This window comes from Gopherus flavomarginatus, chromosome 4 (genome assembly GCF_025201925.1).
Source record: "Gopherus flavomarginatus isolate rGopFla2 chromosome 4, rGopFla2.mat.asm, whole genome shotgun sequence".
NCBI lineage: Eukaryota > Metazoa > Chordata > Testudines > Testudinidae > Gopherus > Gopherus flavomarginatus.
In genome coordinates this window covers 140,010,301-140,028,000 of record NC_066620.1, presented here as the reverse complement: position 1 = coordinate 140,028,000, position 17,700 = coordinate 140,010,301, and the positions used below count along the sequence as shown (strand labels likewise).

At 38.6% G+C, this 17,700-nt stretch overlaps 1 protein-coding gene across 4 annotated transcripts in view; it reads right to left on the bottom strand.

Moving 5' to 3' along the window:
* ASCC3 (activating signal cointegrator 1 complex subunit 3) overlaps positions 1–17,700 on the bottom strand; it is a 579,719-nt gene that overhangs the window by 517,239 nt on the left and 44,780 nt on the right. For all 4 annotated transcript variants that reach the window (XM_050949220.1, XM_050949219.1, XM_050949221.1 and 1 more), the window contains one exon: positions 11,278–11,861. In XM_050949220.1, coding sequence (XP_050805177.1) covers positions 11,278–11,861 — 584 coding nt within the window. The remainder of the gene's footprint in view (positions 1–11,277; positions 11,862–17,700) is intronic.

Genomic DNA, 17,700 nt, shown 5'->3' with positions numbered 1-17,700 from the left:
GGGTATTCACCCACGAAAGCTCATGCTCCAAAAGGTCTGTTAGTCTATAAGGTGCCACAGGATTCTTTGCTGCTTTTAAAGAAAAGAGAGAAACTGGGATTATGGTAAGAGGAATACAGGAAGCCAATTGAAGCAGAACTGCCAAATTGAAGCATTCAAAAATCATCAAACTGACTTAAAAATCATGTTTTTTTAGGAAGAAATAAAAAGAAAAATCACAGGCTTCAATCAGATTTTCAACCACATGTGAGGTGTGTCTGAATACTATGTGGCAAGAAGGCTGTCAGGAAGCCAGTTGCTACACAGAAAATTCAAAGGGCATAAAAATTAATACTATTTGAAATTTCACATACAAAGACCAACTACAGAAAGAGAAAAATGGTAATTTAGACCCCTTTTTATGCCTATTTGAGAATACAACTTTAACCACCAAGCTGCAACCAGTAACTCCTATAATTAATTGCGAACAGGGCTGCTAACAGGGAGTTTCGCAAGGGAGTTCTCCAGGTGAAGGAGGAGCAAATACAGCATCTATGGGGTAAGTGACTTTCTGTAGTGTGTGTTTGTTTGTGTTTGGGAGTCACTTGCTGTGTGCTGAGCTTGTGTTTGTCAGTCTGTTTGTTTGGTTGTTTGAAGGATCGTGTGCTGTGGCTGGCAGTTGGAGGCCCTGAGCTTCAAAGGAAGGTTTGAAAGCTCAAAGCCTCTGGTAATTGGCTGAGCCTTAATCAGTAGGCGGGGCATTCACTCAGGCCAGGGCTTTATAAAGCCACGCACAAGCGAGCTAGGGAGTTTGGGAAGGGAGAGGGGGTCCCTTGTCAGTCCTATCTGTTCCCCTGTAGTCCCATTAAAACCTATAATCCAAACCACATTTCAAAACCTCTTTCTTTAAAGCACCCTTCCATTAACTAGGAGACAATGCAGGCAGAAGCATAGCATCAGAGTGGGGGCTATCCAGTTTATTGCACTGAGTGTAGCATGTATGATTACCTGCCCTGTGGGTGGGTGGTGTATGTGTGCAGTTAGTGCAAGGAGCTCCTGGCCCTCGAGACCATGCACAGACTTTGGAGGCCAGGGTGGCTGAACTGGAGAAGCAAAGAGAGGCAGAGAGGTATGCTGAGGCTTTCCGGGACACTGTAGAATTGTCCCACCTCCACTCAGACAGCCCCTGCGCTGTTGAGAAGGAAGAAAGGCCCAGGGAAGCAGAGCAGTCAATGGGAGCAGAGGAAAACCTTACCATAGTTGGGACCCTCCTTCCAGATGGTGCTGGGGTTGCCTCTTGCACTGAGGTTACCTCTCCGGGGGAGGGAACTCCAGTTTCTAGGAAAAGGCAAGTGTTAGTAATGGGAGATTCGATCATTAGAAACGTAGATAGCTGGGTTTGTGATGACCAGGAGAATCGTATGGTGACTTGCCTGCCTGGTGCGAAGGTTGTGGCTCTCTCGAGGCATCTAGACAGACTTATGTGTAGTGCTGGGGAAGAGCCGGTGGTCGTAGTACATGTACGTATCAATGACATAGGGAAGGGTAGGAGAGATGTCCTGGAAGCCAAATTTAGGCTGCTAAGGAAGAGACTGAAATCCATGACCTCTATGGTGGCATTCTCAGAAAAGTTCCCAATTCCACACACAGGGCGAGGTAGGCAGGCAGAGCTTCAGAGTCTCAATGCGTGGATGAGACGATGGTGTAGAGAGGAAGGGTTTATGTTCATTAGGAACTGGGAAAACTTCTGGGATGGGGGAGCCTGTACAGGAGAGATGGGCTCCACTTAAACCAAAGTGGAACCAGACTGCTGGCACTAAATATTAAAAACATTGTAGAGCAGTTTTTCAACTAGGAGATGGGGGAAAGCCGACTGCTGCAGAGGAGCATGTGGATCGGACACAGACTTCTCTTAGCGAGAGAGTCTGATGATAGAGAATCTCCAGGTTACAGTTAGGAGCATTGGACGGAAGAGGATAATATAAGGGCCGGATCAGATGATAAACAGTCACATAAAAAAGAATCTGGCACATCAGAAAAGGGCAGACAAATAAACAGGGACAAGTTTTTAAAGTGCTTGTACACAAATGCTAGAAGTCTAAATAATAAGATGGGTGAACTAGAGTGCCTTGTGATAAAGGAGGATATTGATATAATAGGCATCACAGAAACCTGGTGGACTGAGAGTAATCAATGGGACACAATCATTCCGGGGTACAAAATATATCGGAAAGACAGAACAGGTCGTGCAGGGGGAGGAGTGGCACTATACGTGAAAGAAAATGTAGATTCAAATGAAGTAAAAAACTTAAGCGAATCCACATGTTCCATAGAATCGCTATAGATAGAAATTTCATGCACTAATAAAAATATAACACTAGGGATCTATTATCGACCACCTGACCAGGACAGTAATAGTGATGATGAAATGCTAAGGGAAATTAGAGAGGCCATCAAAATTAAGAACCCAAAAATACTGGGGGATTTCAATTATCCCCATATTGACTGGGAACATTTCACTTCAGGACGAAATGCAGAGACAAAATTTCTCGATACTTTAAAATGACTGCTTCCTGGAGCAGCTGGTACGGGAACCCACAAGGGGAGAGGCAACTCTAGATTTAATCCTGAGTGGAGCGCAGGAGCTGGTCCAAGAGGTAACTATAGCAGGACCGCTTGCAAATAGTGACTATAATACAATAGCATTCAACATCTCTGTGGGGGGAAGAACACCTCAACAGCCAAACACTGTGGCATTTAATTTCAAAAGAGGGAACTATACAAAAATGAGGGGGTTAGTTAAACAAAAGTTAAAAGGTACAGTGACTACAGTGAAATCCTTGCAAGTTGCATAGGCCCTTTTTAAAGACACTATAATCGAGGCCCAACTTCAATGTATACCCCAAATTAAGAAACACAGTAAAAGAACTAAAAAAGAGCCACTGTGGCTTAACAACCACGTAAAAAAAGCAGTGAGAGATAAAAAGACTTCCTTCAAAAAGTGGAAGTCAAATCCTAGTGAGGCAAATAGAAAGGAGCACAAACACTGCCAGCTTAAGTGCAAGAATGTAATAAGAAAAGCCAAAGAGCAGTTTGAAGAACGGCTGGCCAAAAACTCCAAAAGATAATAAAATGTTTTTTAAGTACAACAGAAGCAGGAAGCCTGCTAAACAACCAGTGGGGCGCCTTGACAATCGAAATACAAAAGGAGCGCTTAAAGATGATAAAGTCATTGCGGAGAAACTAAATGGATTCTTTGCTTCAGTCTTCACAGCTGAGGATGTTAGGGAGATTCCCAAACCTGAGCCGGCTTTTGCAGGTGACAAATCTGAGGAACTGTCAAAGATTGAAGTGTCATTAGAGGAGGTTTTGGAATTAATTGATAAACTCAACATAAACAAGTCACCAAGACCAGATGGCATTCACCCAAGAGTTCTGAAAGAACTCAAATGTGAAGTTGCGGAACTATTAACTAAGGTTTGTAACCTGTCCTTTAAATCAGCTTTGGTACCCAATGACTGGAAGTTAGCTAATGTAACGCCAATATTTAAAAAGGGCTTTAGAGGTGATCCTGGCAATTACAGACCGGTAAGTCTAACACCAGTACCGGGCAAATTAATCGAAACAATAGTTAAAAATAAAATTGTCAGACACATAGAAAAACAAACTGTTGAGCAAAAGTCAACATGGTTTCTGTAAAGGGAAATCGTGTCTTACTAGAGTTCTTTGAAGGGGTCAACAAACATGCGGACAAGGGGGAATCCAGTGGATGTAGTGTACTTAGATTTCCAGAAAGCCTTTGACAAGGTCCCCCACCAATGGCTCTTACGTAAATTAAGCTGTCATGGGATAAAAGGGAAGGTCCTTTTATGGATTGAGAACTAGTTAAAAGACAGGGAACAAAGGGTAGGAATTAATGGTAAATTCTCAGAATGGAGAGGGGTAACTAGTGGTGTTCCCCAAGGGTCAGTCCTAGGACCAATCTTATTCATTTTATTCATAAATGATCTGGAGAAAGGGGTAAACAGTGAGGTGGCCAAGTTTGCAGATGATACTAAACTACTCAAGATAGTTAAGACCAAAGCAGAATGTGAAGAACTTCAGAAAGATCTCACAAAACTAAGTGATTGAGCAACAAAATGGCAAATGAAATTTAATGTGGATAAATGTAAAGTAATGCACATTGGAAGAAATAACCCCAACTATACATACAATATGATGGGGGCTAATTTAGCTACAACGAGTCAGGAAAAAGATCTTGGCGTCATCGTGGATAGTTCTCTGAAGATGTCCACGCAGTGTGCAGAAGCGGTCAAAAAAGCAAACAGGATGTTAGGAATCATTAAAAAGGGGATAGAAAATAAGACTGAGAATATATTATTGCCCTTATATAAATCCATGGTACGCCCACATATCGAATACTGTGTACAGATGTGGTCTCCTCACCTCAAAAAAGATATTCTAGCACTAGAAAAGGTTCAGCAAAGGGCAACTAAAATGATTAGGGGTTTGGAGAGGGTCCCATATGAGGAAAGATTAAAGAGACTAGGACTCTTTAGCTTGGAAAAGAGGAGACTAAGGGGGGATATGATAGAGGAATATAAAATCATAAGTGATGTTGCGAAAGTGGATAAGGAAAAAGTTATTTACTTATTCCCATAATACAAGAACTAGGTGTCACCTAATGAAATTAATAGGTAGCAGGTTTAAAACAAATAAAAGGAATTCTTCTTCACGCAGCGCACAGTCAACTTGTGGAACTCCTTACCTGAGGAGCTTGTGAAGGGTAGGACTCTAACAGCGTTTAAAAGGGAACTGGATAAATTCATGGTGGCTAAGTCCATAAATGGCTATTAGCCAGGATGGGTAAAGAATGGTGTCTAGCCTCTGTTCGTCAGAGGATGGAGGTGGATGGCAGGAGACAGATCACTTGATCACTGCCTGTTAGGTTCACTCCCTCTGGGGCACCTGGCATTGGCCACTGTCGGTAGACAGATACTTGTCTAGATAGACCTTTGGTCTGACCCAGTACGGCCGTTCTTATGTTCCTAATTGAAGCTATTCAGAAAATGCAGCTGGTGAATTCTGCAGCCTGATTCTTACGTTGTGTTTCTTTTTGTGAGCATACTCAACCTTCATATTAAAGTTAATGGAAGATAGGTCCATTCTAAATCTGCACTCTACAACCTACACTGGCTGCCTGGTGGTTTCCATTTTGATTTTGAGACAGTTTTGACCTCGAAAGCCCCAACTGACTTGGGACGTATATGCCTCTCCCCCTGTGACATACTGCCATGGTAATTGTCAGCAGAAGCATCCTACCTGAAGCCCCAGTCAGTATACGATGGGGGAATAGAGAGAGAAAGGGAATAGACCATTCTTCATGGACCATTGGCTTTTGAAATTCAGTTCCTCCTCAGGCCCACAGTAGTTCAAGTCTGAACACACCACAAGGCTCCCCTAGGGATGGGGAAACGTGTGTGGGACTTTACTAGGGATTGAATGGGGAGCATTGATTAATTTTGGTTATAAATGTGTTGTCAGTGGTTTATCTGATTTGAACTGGGGTAACTCCTAGGTCTGTTTGTTTATCAGAGTACTGTATTTAAAAAAAACAAAAACAAAAACACAAAAACACACCACAACTATCAAGAGCCTTGTTGACAGGCAGGGATCAGAGGAACTTTGTGTGTGGAAGAATGTAGAACAAGGATAATGTAGGCTGAGGTGGAGCTCTGGTTGGGGGAAGAAGTAAAGCAGAAAGTAGCTCACATTTCCCGCTACACCCATATAAACTTGCTCCATTAAAGTCTTCTGCACTCATTGAGAAAATACACTTAATATTAGGGCTAAAGGGAAAGGAAAAAAAAATACAAGTTACTTTAAAAAGCATTTGCTAATAGCAAATAGCTCATAAATCAGTCCTCAGTCTTCTGGTTCTCTTTAGGACTGTGGCAAACAAAGTAGTGCATCTTGAAAAGTTACTTTTAAAAAACAGAACAAAAACACATGTCTTGTGTATATCCTCTAACCTTCTTTTGATCTGGTTAGAAAACCATAAACTTCAAAGGCAATATACTAAGCTACCTTGGGATTGTTTATCTACTGATTAATGGTATAACATCAGGATAAGTTTCTCTTATCAGTCTTTCATTCTTCTGACATTTCATTTTTTAAAAATTTATCTTTTCCATTGTATAATACTGAAAAACTGGCCCAAGCAGTCTATTTATGACAGATATGCCTGGTGCAAATTAGATAAATATAGTTTTTGGATTCTTGGTCTATGTGCTTGTAAATACATATCTACATATTTTTATAAATGCGCATACATACACAATCAAAAGTTAGCAGACTGGCAAAAGTGTAAGAATTTCTTTGCTTATCTAGATACAAACATTCATACATTGTGAATGAGTGGTGATAATATACTTTTGTATTATAGATATTCTTTCATATAATCACTGTATTCCCTCCTACTCATCTTTTTTATAATGGTTATCTTTTTGTCTAGATATACATGTGACATGCTGAATAGTCTGCTGTCATACTGAATGACACTCAAGCTTCTTAGTTGTAGTTGTTCAGATGTTTCTTTTTTCATGCTATAACGTGGAAAACAGAATTCAATAAAAGTTTACAATGAACTTTCATACAAGCTGCTTCTTTACATTTTTGTCCTGAATTCCAGAGTTCACTTAATTTCTCTCCGTACCTGTATTTAACATGTAAGCAATTGCACCAAGTGTACTGTCTTTTTATTTAAAGATTATTTAAATTGTCCCCTGAGTTAATGGTGTTACAATAGAAGTGACTATTTACAAAAAAAAGCATCAGTATTTTACATGTGACTTCTAAGTATTAATCAGAGAAAGAATCTGTCTGTGGGAATAACATTCAATAAGTCATGAGCAGATGCAGTAATTTGGCAAGATTTCTGTTTTAAATCTAACTAGAGCAAAGCATTCTCCAGTTATCCTAAGAAAATCAGGTTTGTTAAAACACTCCTATTATTTAATTTATTCTTTTGAAAGAGCCATTATGGTGGCTGCTGTGTGTGTGAATGGAATATTAAGAATAATATACCACATACTAAATCTTGAGAAAATCATTGACAAAGCTATCATGGCTAAACTCTATATGTACCATGTCAATAACAATGGCTCTCTATTCTCATATACAAGTAAATGGCTTCTGACATGTCACTACCAGTTATATCATTATGAAACTTATCAACAATCTGAAATATGTTAAAATCATTTGTCTGCAATGTAATGTATATAATCTAATTTGACTAGACTTGTTCGTAGTGGAAAATAACTACTGCATGTATTCAAAGAGTAAAAGTAAGGCAATAACTAATGAAAGCAGATTTCTTACAGTTATGAGCGGAGAGAACCTTGTTACGGGTTGAAACCGATATGTGAACGTGCCCTTCATTTGATATATTTGTAAGTGACTGTTAAGGGACCACATCTAAAACACGATTTATTATAGTCTAGCCAGAAAGTAGCACCATTTTATTTCATAGAATTATAGAAATGTAGGGCTGAAAGGGACCTTAGAAGGCCACCTTGTCCAGCCCCGTGCACTGAGGCAAGATTAAGTATACTTAGATCATGCCTGACAGACATTTGTCTAACCTGTTCTTAGGATTCTTAGGGGATTCCAGACTATTCATAAAAACACTCCTTATTTCCCAGTGTATAAATGATGAGAGAATTTTATAGAGCACAGTGACTTCAGCAGACAAATATCAACCCACTCAATGCACCCTCAGAGAATGCACATATTGGCCTGCTAAACCCAGGGTTGTGAATTCAATCCCTGAGGGGGCTATTTGGGGATTGGCCCTGCTTTGAGCAGGGGGTTGGACTAGATGATCTCCTGAGGGCCCTTCCAACACTAATAATCTATGATACTCATGTACAGTACATGCAAACAGCCACTTGTCACACCATCTCAAAAATGCTTGTTACAAGTCTATTGCACACTCTGCTCTAGAAAAGGACTACTTTAAATTAAAGAGACTCATCTGCATGAAGACACAAGATTACGGCAGTAGCAAACATCAAAACACAACCCCAATGAAAAAACTGCATGAAAGCACAACCCAAAACTAGCAATAAATTGCAAAGCATCATTTCCCTAATGGATGATATAACACTAATGTAAGCAAGCATTTCGCAAAAGCTGCTGAATTTCAAACTGTCTCAATAGCCCCCCCATAAAAACACGACACCATAGGCAATGAATTAATGGGACAGTCGTTATGAAAGGTGACGTGCGAACCACCTAATATTTGTATTAAGTAAGGAAGGGTTTTGTGCGAGTTAACGGGGAAGGAATGAACAGAACAAGGACAGAAGTGAATGTATTACTGTATTATTATTAAGACAGGTAATTAAACATTTCAAAAGCTTCCTTGAGATTACTACTTGCAATCCACCAAAGGAAATGCCATATTTTTCCCGTGATGACAGTCCCAAAACGCTAATCTAAAGAAAGATACTCGTCCCTGCTAGACAACCTTCATGAAGGAGAGAGAGAAACGGTGGGGGGGGGGGTGAAGTAGGGGAGGGGGAGCAGTCTTTTTTCTTTCAAAATTCAAGTTTAACCACAGTGACAAAGAACATTTCCTGAAAAAGAAATGCAACATTTTTTTCTGCAAAACAAGTTAGAGGATGGCATTTTCATACAGATCAGCAGCATGCTTTTGGTTTTTATGCTTGATTTAGAGACCTCTTTATTATCATTAAGACTTATTATGGAAGATGTCAAGTATCAGAGGGGTAGCCATGTTAGTCTAGATCTGTAAAAGCAGCAAAGAATCCTGTGGCACCTTATAAACTAACAGACATTTTGGAGCATGAGCTTTCATGGGTGAATGCATCTGACCAAGTGGGTAAGCTCATGCTCCAAAACATCTGTTAGTCTATAAGGTGCCACAGGACTCTTTCCTGCTATTATAGAAGATGGTTATTTTTCTCAATCCCCTTTCACTGGAGCTACTTTTAAGTGAATTTTTAACCTGTTAAACCTGTTACTTAAATATCTTAAGCATTAACCATAGATAAATTAAGTAACTCTCTCCCCTATTTCAGTAAGATGTAAATAAAGATTCCTCCCCATCTAAGAAACCTTGTGGAAGTCAAGGTCCCCATACTGTATTTTTTCTGTTAAGAACATCGCAAGTTCTTAAGGAAGATAAGGATTACTTGGTTTTCTCTTTTACATGCAAGTTCCTCCCTCCCTCAACAGGTGGGCAATCTTGAATAATGTTATTTGTGTCTCCTCAGCTACCCAAAGTGTGAAGTTTGCAAAGTATGTCAAGTTGGGTTGGGGGGGTTATTTACACTATTATCTTTTACATAGTTGATTATGTTGAATATAATTTTGGCTTGGTCAGGCTTCATGTTAGTGGATGTCCTTAGAATTTAAAAAAAAAAGTCAGAAAAAATATGGCAAAAAATAACTATTAAAGAAATAAATATGATTAAGACACTGGTTGACCCATACATGGTTAAAGCCTTTGAAATGTTCAACTGATCATCATAATAGCCATACTTAAATACCAAACAAGACAGGAAAATGCCCTCATTTATACAATAGGTATCCAAAGCCAGTTATCTAAATCTAAAACTTATCTTTTAAAGAATAAATATTGTCTTTAGTAGCTCTCTCACCTTGAGTCCACAGGATTCAGTTTTCAATGGACTACCCACCCCAACCTATAGCACCACTTCTGTGGCACCACTTCAGTGTTTCTACTTCCTTTCAGAAAAGCTACAGAGTAGCTTTAAGTAGTTTGAAAAGTCAATTTTCTAAAAGAAAGTTAAAAGGTTCAGTTGAAAGAAATACTGAAGAATAATGTTGGAAAAAAGGAAGGAAGAAGTGGTAGGTTTGCTTTTCAAAATTTACTCTGTATTCCACATCAGTTTTCTCTGATGGGTAAGCCACCTTCACCAGCTGAATTTGTCTCCTCCTCAGGACCACGTCTCCCTAACCCAACACTGTTCTATTACAGGACCCAATTCCACTATCCATCTCTACTCATCTTTCTTCTGACACATCACTAGTCCCCTGTCCCACTCCTTCAGGTTCCATGTTAGTAGCCATTACTCACATCCAAAGAAGTCTGCTGTTGACCCTATCGCCACTAGCCACTCTAACAACCATCTCCTGTCCTTCTAAAGGAGTAACTCCTTCATCCTACTAGCTTCCACCAGTTCCTGGACTACTTTCTAAAGGCAGAAATAGGTAGCAGATTTATAAAAAATCTTTCTGCAGAGCTGCCTGCCCCTACTTCCACCTGAAAGCAGCACTCTCTCCTGCCTCAGCAGCAAAACAGTGTCTGCAACACAAAGTGTGACCACAAATGTAGAAAAAGAATTAAAGATAATCTTTTCCACTTAAAAAAAAAATAACTGGTACTTTCAAAAAAGTGTAGTTAGAAAGTATAACTACACTTTAAAATTAATGAACATTTGGAAGTTAAGCAAGATCTTTAAAGATAATAAAAATACAATCTCTCATTTAAAACAGCAGCTTCCTAACACAACTGGGAGTGGACGGGTCATTACACAAACTAAAAACTATTTCCCCATGCTAATTTTCCTCCTACTATTACTCACATCTTCTTGTCAACTGTTTGAAATGGGCCATCCTGATTATCACTACAGAACTTTTTTTTCTCCTGCTGATAATAGCCCACCTTAATTGATTTGTCTTGTTAGAGTTGGTATGGCAACCCCCATCTTTTCATGTTCCCTGTATATATACACATCTTCCTACTGTATTTTCCACTCCATACATCTGATGAAAACGGTTTTAGCCCACAAAAACTTATACCCAACTAAATCTGTTAGTCTCCAAGGTGCCACAAATACTCCTGTTCTTTTTTCAAAAGAAAACTGTCTCCCTATATAAACCGAACAAACAATGCTTTCTTTCTGCCCCAGCACACTACAATATCTTAAACTAGACTCGTGTATAGTGATTTAACACATTGTGATTTCATTTTTATTAACACAAAGACAAAAACATTGATACCACTGAACTCAGCTATTGCCCCATGACAGTTGTAACTATAGCTTTAGCAATATGCCAAGTCTCAAAAGCTACCAGAATAGTCACTGCATTTTACCTTTAAGAAGAAACTTGCCTCTAGCCTGTTAATGCCAAGTGGACATCTTTTTTTGGCAGAAAACTTGAAATAATGAGTAAAAAAGGCAAGTTTGATATCTGTGTCACATTTAAATAAATTCTCATACAGTATTACTAATATAGCTACTGTACCTCATTCTGAAGCTCGTCACCACTTTTACTAGATGCAAGCATCTCATACAAAGTGCAGCAGAGATCATCTGTTGTTGGTTCTCCAGGGTTTCCTTTTAGTGATTCATTTAGAAACTTCCCAACCTCACACCACAGAAAAGAATCATCCACTTTTTCCAATGACTTGCAATCAGAGTTATTGCCATAGCAATTCTGGAAGTGTTCCAAATGGTTATTCAGAAATTTCTTGTAATCTAAGCTTATAGTTTTCTGTTCAGCAGCCTCACCATTTATTGGCAGTTCTTCAGAGTGATCCAGGTCATGCATGTCAAATGAAAATACTATATTTTTACCAAAGAATACTCTGTTATCACCATTTTGCTTTTCAGCAATCCGCATAAGTGCAGTAAGCTGTTCTTCAGTGAAGTAAGCAGCAATCCGGCATGTGGCATTACAGGCAGCAGTAGCAGATGACGATGGAAAGGGCCCAAACATCTGCTTGATTGCCTTTGTTTCATCATGACCGACGCATTCCTTCATGTGAAACGTCTTAAAGAGAAAAACAGCTCCACTTTCAATTGCTTCTTGTCCATTTTCAGCTCCAACTGTGCACAAAAACAAAAAACAAAAGAACTTTACTACCTAAATTCTAACAACTAAGATAATTCTCTTTTATTGCCTATCACATAACTATATTCAAGTTGTTGTTCCAAATACTGTTATATGAGCTATGAAAATGACATGACAAAGGTGTTGGAACAATAAAGCATCTAGCTTTTACTCTTTTTAGTTGGACTTTTATTTATTAAGTATTTCTATGTCTATCGCCTTGGTATTCTATAGGAACTTAAAAAAAAAACCAAACACATTCTCACACCGTCAATATTCTTTGTACAAATGAACATTTTTTAAAATTGGAGAAGGTGTTGAGGACGTAAATCAAGCAACCTGACTGAACGTTCTAAATTACTTTAGAACATAAGATCAAGCCAAAGCTCCTCTCTGCTCCTCTAGCTCGATTCAGCCACTAGGCATTTACAGCATACTGTACAATACATACATTCTAATTTTAGAACTAATGCAACATCATGTTTATCTGTATCAGTTAATGCTGGATACAGATATTTTGTTTATGGACAAAAACAAATTTACAGTGTGCTCAAATCAGCAAAAGCATAAAGAATATTAATTTTATCATTTATATTTATAAATCAGTGTCAATAAGAGCTTCTTAGGAAACCAAATGCCAAGAGAACTTTTAACTTAGTTGTTGCTGGTTTTGCTGATGATTTCATTTGCCTTGTTCTTGATTTGTCTCTTTTCATAAGTAATATGTAAATATACTAATTTATGGTGAAATGAGGAATTATGTAATTCTGACGGACACTGTACACCCCTACGTTTTGTTTATTTGCTTACTGCTGTTCTGGGGTAAAAATAAAAAACAAAGAGAAACACAAAACATCTTTTCTACTAAATTAGCTTTAATACATCAGGCATTTTGGGAAGCAAAAGGGCAAACAAATTTAATTTAATAATTTCTAATGAGTGCACTCAATACTGGGCTGCTCCCTGGTTACTTTTAATCCCTTTAAAGTGTTTCATTACTAGACACGGATATCCTAGGAATCCAATGACAAAAAAAAATCTACCCACAAACACCTCCTCAAATATTCATGCTTAAGTACAAATCATGTTCCTTAAAGTCACCAAGAATATTATGGATGCTCCATATCTTTGAAAAGTTTCAGGTATTTTTTGTTCATAAGCTATAGAAAAATTACTTCTTCGTATCCCAGTAGAACAAATAAGGCTGCCACTCACAGTGCAAGTTAGAAATATTTAATCAGAACTAAGACAACTCTGAATGCTGATGATTGGCTAACTAAAAGTGATAGCACCTGTGCCTGCCTGAAGATATTGGTCTTGAGTTTAAAGCACAATAGCAGGGCAGCCTGAACTTCTCTCTATATCTAGGGTGGAATAAGCTAGATCTCTCCTTGCTCTCTCAGCAATGCAAGCTGAGTTAATCTAGTCAGCACCAAAACATTAAAAAAAAAAAATATCCTTAGGAATTCTAACAGGTTTCAATCAAATTACTTCTGAGATCTCGGGGACAGCATATCAACTTTTAACTGCACTTCCTCCTCAGAAAAGGACTGGACATGAAGACAAAAAAACCTCAAGAATTTGGATGAAGACGACTCAGTAACTAGTTCTGTGATGTCACCATCTGTTCACACAAAGAAATTGTTATAGTATATATAGAGCTGAACAGCCAGGATTTAAAATAGTCTTCATCATATATAAGAAGAAGGTAATTACAAATAAATTGATATTCTGCACAAGGATTTAATGGAATCAGTTTTAGAAGATGCTAAGAAACCTTGAAGTCAATGGTACTCAGCACCTTTGGAAACATCAGGCCACAAACTGAGTAATGCATATTCAAAATAAGCAACATTGAAATTACTTTTAACATTAGTAAAGTAATTTTAAAATAGTTATTTAAATCATTCCTGTAACTTAAATAAGGTAAATTTAACTCAATAAGATGGCTAGATTTAACAAATTCTACTACTCATTATTTATGTTGCAAATATTGGGAAACATAGTTCTGATTTATTTTAAACTAACTCAGTGTTGCAAGTCTTCATAAAACTAAGCTACTGGTTCCTAGTTTGTCTAGAGAACAAACCTTGTTTGGTCCTGGCTAAAAGATAAATGGTGAAGGGGCATCATTTTGCTCTGCTATGTTAGGCGTCCTTGAACCATATAAGAATGTAATGAAGGGTTTTGCAAGGACATTATAGATGAGCACTAGGCCATCCCTCTAGCCATTCTACCTATGCTAATGAGAGCACATTCAGGGAAAACAAAATTCCAGGCTCAGCTCACTTACAGGTCATATCACTCCCTTCTCCTAGGGGAAATTATTTGGATTCAGAAAGATGTTCAGCTGACATTTTCTCATCAAGAAGAACCAGTTAACAGTTTATTAGAGGACTTTGGGGGACATCTTTCTGAGCCTAGTTTAATCATCAAGGGAGCTATTTCAACCAACTGGTCCACCATAACTCATCTTATTACATGAGAATGGGAAACACAAGCTATGATTTTTCATTGGTGTTTAAAGAGGTTATTGCCTTTAAGGGTTGGAATCCAGGGATTTAACTTGCATTTCTTCACACTGGGAGGTTGTCCACAGAAGCAGGTGAGATGGGACAGAGGTTCAGATGAAATCGAGTCCACTAGAAAATGGGAATCTGACTGTTTCAAGTCATACTTCAGGGCATTTAAGTATCCAGGTTTCTAAGAAATGATTTTCTGGTTTTAAAACTGCTTAGCTGCAAAGCTACAATGAAAATAGAGTAAGGACCAACATCTATGTTAGATCCCCTCTCCCACTGTGATGCCCAAAGTGGGGAGGGGAATAATAACTGGGCCTACAAATTTACTCTAATTGTGTGTTTAACTGGAAAAAGTAAGTAACTTTATAAAAAGGTACAATAATTTATAACAAACAGTAATTTTATAAAAGATAGGAAATAAAGGGTAAGCATAAATAGTCAATATTTACAATGAAAAGTGGTAAATAGTGGGGTCCCCCAAGGATCTGTACTGGGACCCGTGATGTTCAATATATTCATAAATTATCTGGAAAAGGGGGTAAACAGTAAGATAGAAAAGTTTGCAGATGCTACCAAATTAGTCAAAATAATTAAATCCAAAGAGGACGATGAAGAGTTAGAAAGAGATCTCACAAAACTGGGATGACTGGGCGACAAAATGACAGATGAAATTCAACGTTATTAAGTGCAAAGGAATGCACAGTGGAAAACAATTGCAACTGTACATACAAACTGATGGGGTCTAAATGAGCTGTTACCTTACAATAAAGAGATACTGGAGTCATCATGAATAATTCTGAAAACTAGGCCTAACTGACAGACAAAATAAATGAGAGAATCCACTATTCCACCTCCCATTTCCTTTTTGGGTTAAAGAAAGACTTTGGTGGCAAAATATAGAAAAACAAATGGAGGTCAGGAGAACAAGCTTCATCATCATAGCTGAAACCCCAGTCCCTCGTTGTCCTGATCCTGAAAAATGTCCTGACCAGACTGCGAGAGAGACTGACCCAAATGATATCGTCCCCTCTTCTGGCTACTGATGAATCCCAACTACCACCTAGGGCAAATGGGATCAGACTTTAACAACAGTTCAACCCCATCTCAACCAGCTTCTTTTTCCCCCCAAAGGGACAGATATTACTATCTTTGATAGCATCTAAAGACTATCAAACAAGGGACTTTTTTCCTTCTTAAAAAAAAACAAACAAAACCTCTCCTCAACTAGAGGTTAAGGGAACAAGGGATGTTGTTAAAATGAATGCCTTATTTCATACTGTACATTTCAAATGCTTTACCTTTTATCTTTAATAAAAGATTTAAATGATTGTTAATGGTGTGTTTGCAATAGTACTAAGCAAACCCCACACGTTGTTTAACTTAGTTTAATGCTGGATGGTGGGGACGCATCTATACATACGGTAGCACAATTGTACTGGTACAGCTGCACCACTGCAACGCATTTGGTGAAGACACTCTTATGCTGAAGAAAGCTCTCCTGTCAGCATTAAAAAAACATCTCCACCAGCAGCATAAGCTAGGACAGCAAGAGAAACTCTCCCGTCAACATAGGTCTGGACACATGAGCACTTACATCACTCAGGAAGGTGAAATATTAGTACTAGGGAAAAAAGTCTATATGGATGCCCGGCAGCAGTAAGAAACTGCGAAGATTTTATGAAGCTTTTAAGTGCCATTTAGCTCTCCAATTCATTTTCGATTGGGAACAAAAAGGGGAATAGAACAATTTGGTCTAATGAACCCAGAGAGAGACGGGGTGTGTGTGCGTGTGTAAAAGAGAGAATGGCCCAACTGGCCAAAAAAAATATTAGAGATTGCACAAAAGCATAAGGAAATTTGGGCTACTAACAAAACAAATATGGAAAAATTGAGGCAGAAGTTCTGATTATTACTTTTTGGAGTGAGGGATTAGGTCCAGTATAGATACCCCGAAGAAGCTAGGCTGACAAAAACTATTCAGGGAGTTATAATAGAGCAGCAAAGGAACCATAAGAATTCCACCAAGTTCACCCATAACCATAAAAATAGGGGTAAAGAAGTTGAAGCAGATATCATTTTAAAAAATGAATATAGGAAAAAGTGGTTATGGAATTATTGGAACGAACACACTTAATTGTTCTATTGACATAGCAGATAAAATCCTGTGAAACATGCCTTAAATAATCATTTTTAGCAAGTGTATATAAGTTGATTAATGTTCTTATATTAAAAGAGAAGGAAAATATTATCGTTCCTATTAAACCTTAAATAAAAAGTTGTTTATAAAAAAACTCTAGGGAGGAAAAGGTTTCTTCTTTATTTGTTTTACAGAAAGAGCCAAGACCACCACTCTTTTGGGAATTAGGACTTGCTGGATCCTGGTATGGTGGAGTGAATCCAAAGCCGTAGAATCAATAAGGAGTATACAAGCGAAGGAAGAGAAAAGTAATATCACAAAGTCATGCAAGTGATCCATAGGGATGATGGATAGAGTGTAGCCTATCAGTCTGAAGTGCCAAATATCACAAGTAGCCAAACATTAAATACCCAGTGGGTAACCTTCTTCATCCCATGGGATGAAGGAGAGAGCATCAAAATTTCTAACCCTAAGTGGATAAAAATGTCAATGGGTCTGGACAAGAAACGGAGCAATGTGGGCACAACTAGTCAACATAACATCAATGCGGCAGAACATAACGATTATAAATAGTGGCCCAGGAAAAGATAAACTTATTATATGGCTTGACAGTGGAAGGGCATATATCTGGAAGTATAGAGGGTTAATTGTACACATATTTTGAGGGAGAATCCCTCATGTGCTTTTATAGCATGGTATGCCCCCAAATGGACAAAAGAAGAAAGAGACCATATTGTTAAAATGGGCCCATATTTGTCAATATAAGCAATGCCTTCTTTAATATTCTTGATCCATAAGGCAGACACAATTGGGTAGCGGTTCACTGTGTGCCTCAACAAAAAATTATACCAAGGATTCAGTTAAGTTTGCAATGACCTCAGTAGACAGCCGGTAGAGCAAAACAATGGGTGTGCGAGAAATATATAAGCTTGTCTGTTACAACTGTCCCCCTGCTGCATTCCTTTTTCCCCTCTCCTTTCTTTTTGTCCTGTGTGGCCGCCCCTCCCGGCCATTGTGCTAAAGTCACAGCCCTATTCATAGGAATGGCTTGTACAGACTAACTGGAGATATTGCTCTGCCTAGGGAGGGGGCTTCTTGCTTCTTTGTTTGGCTCCTTTGTTCAGACCCGGGCTCGGTGTGGGGGGCGCTGCCCAGAAATGCAAGACCTGAAGTGGC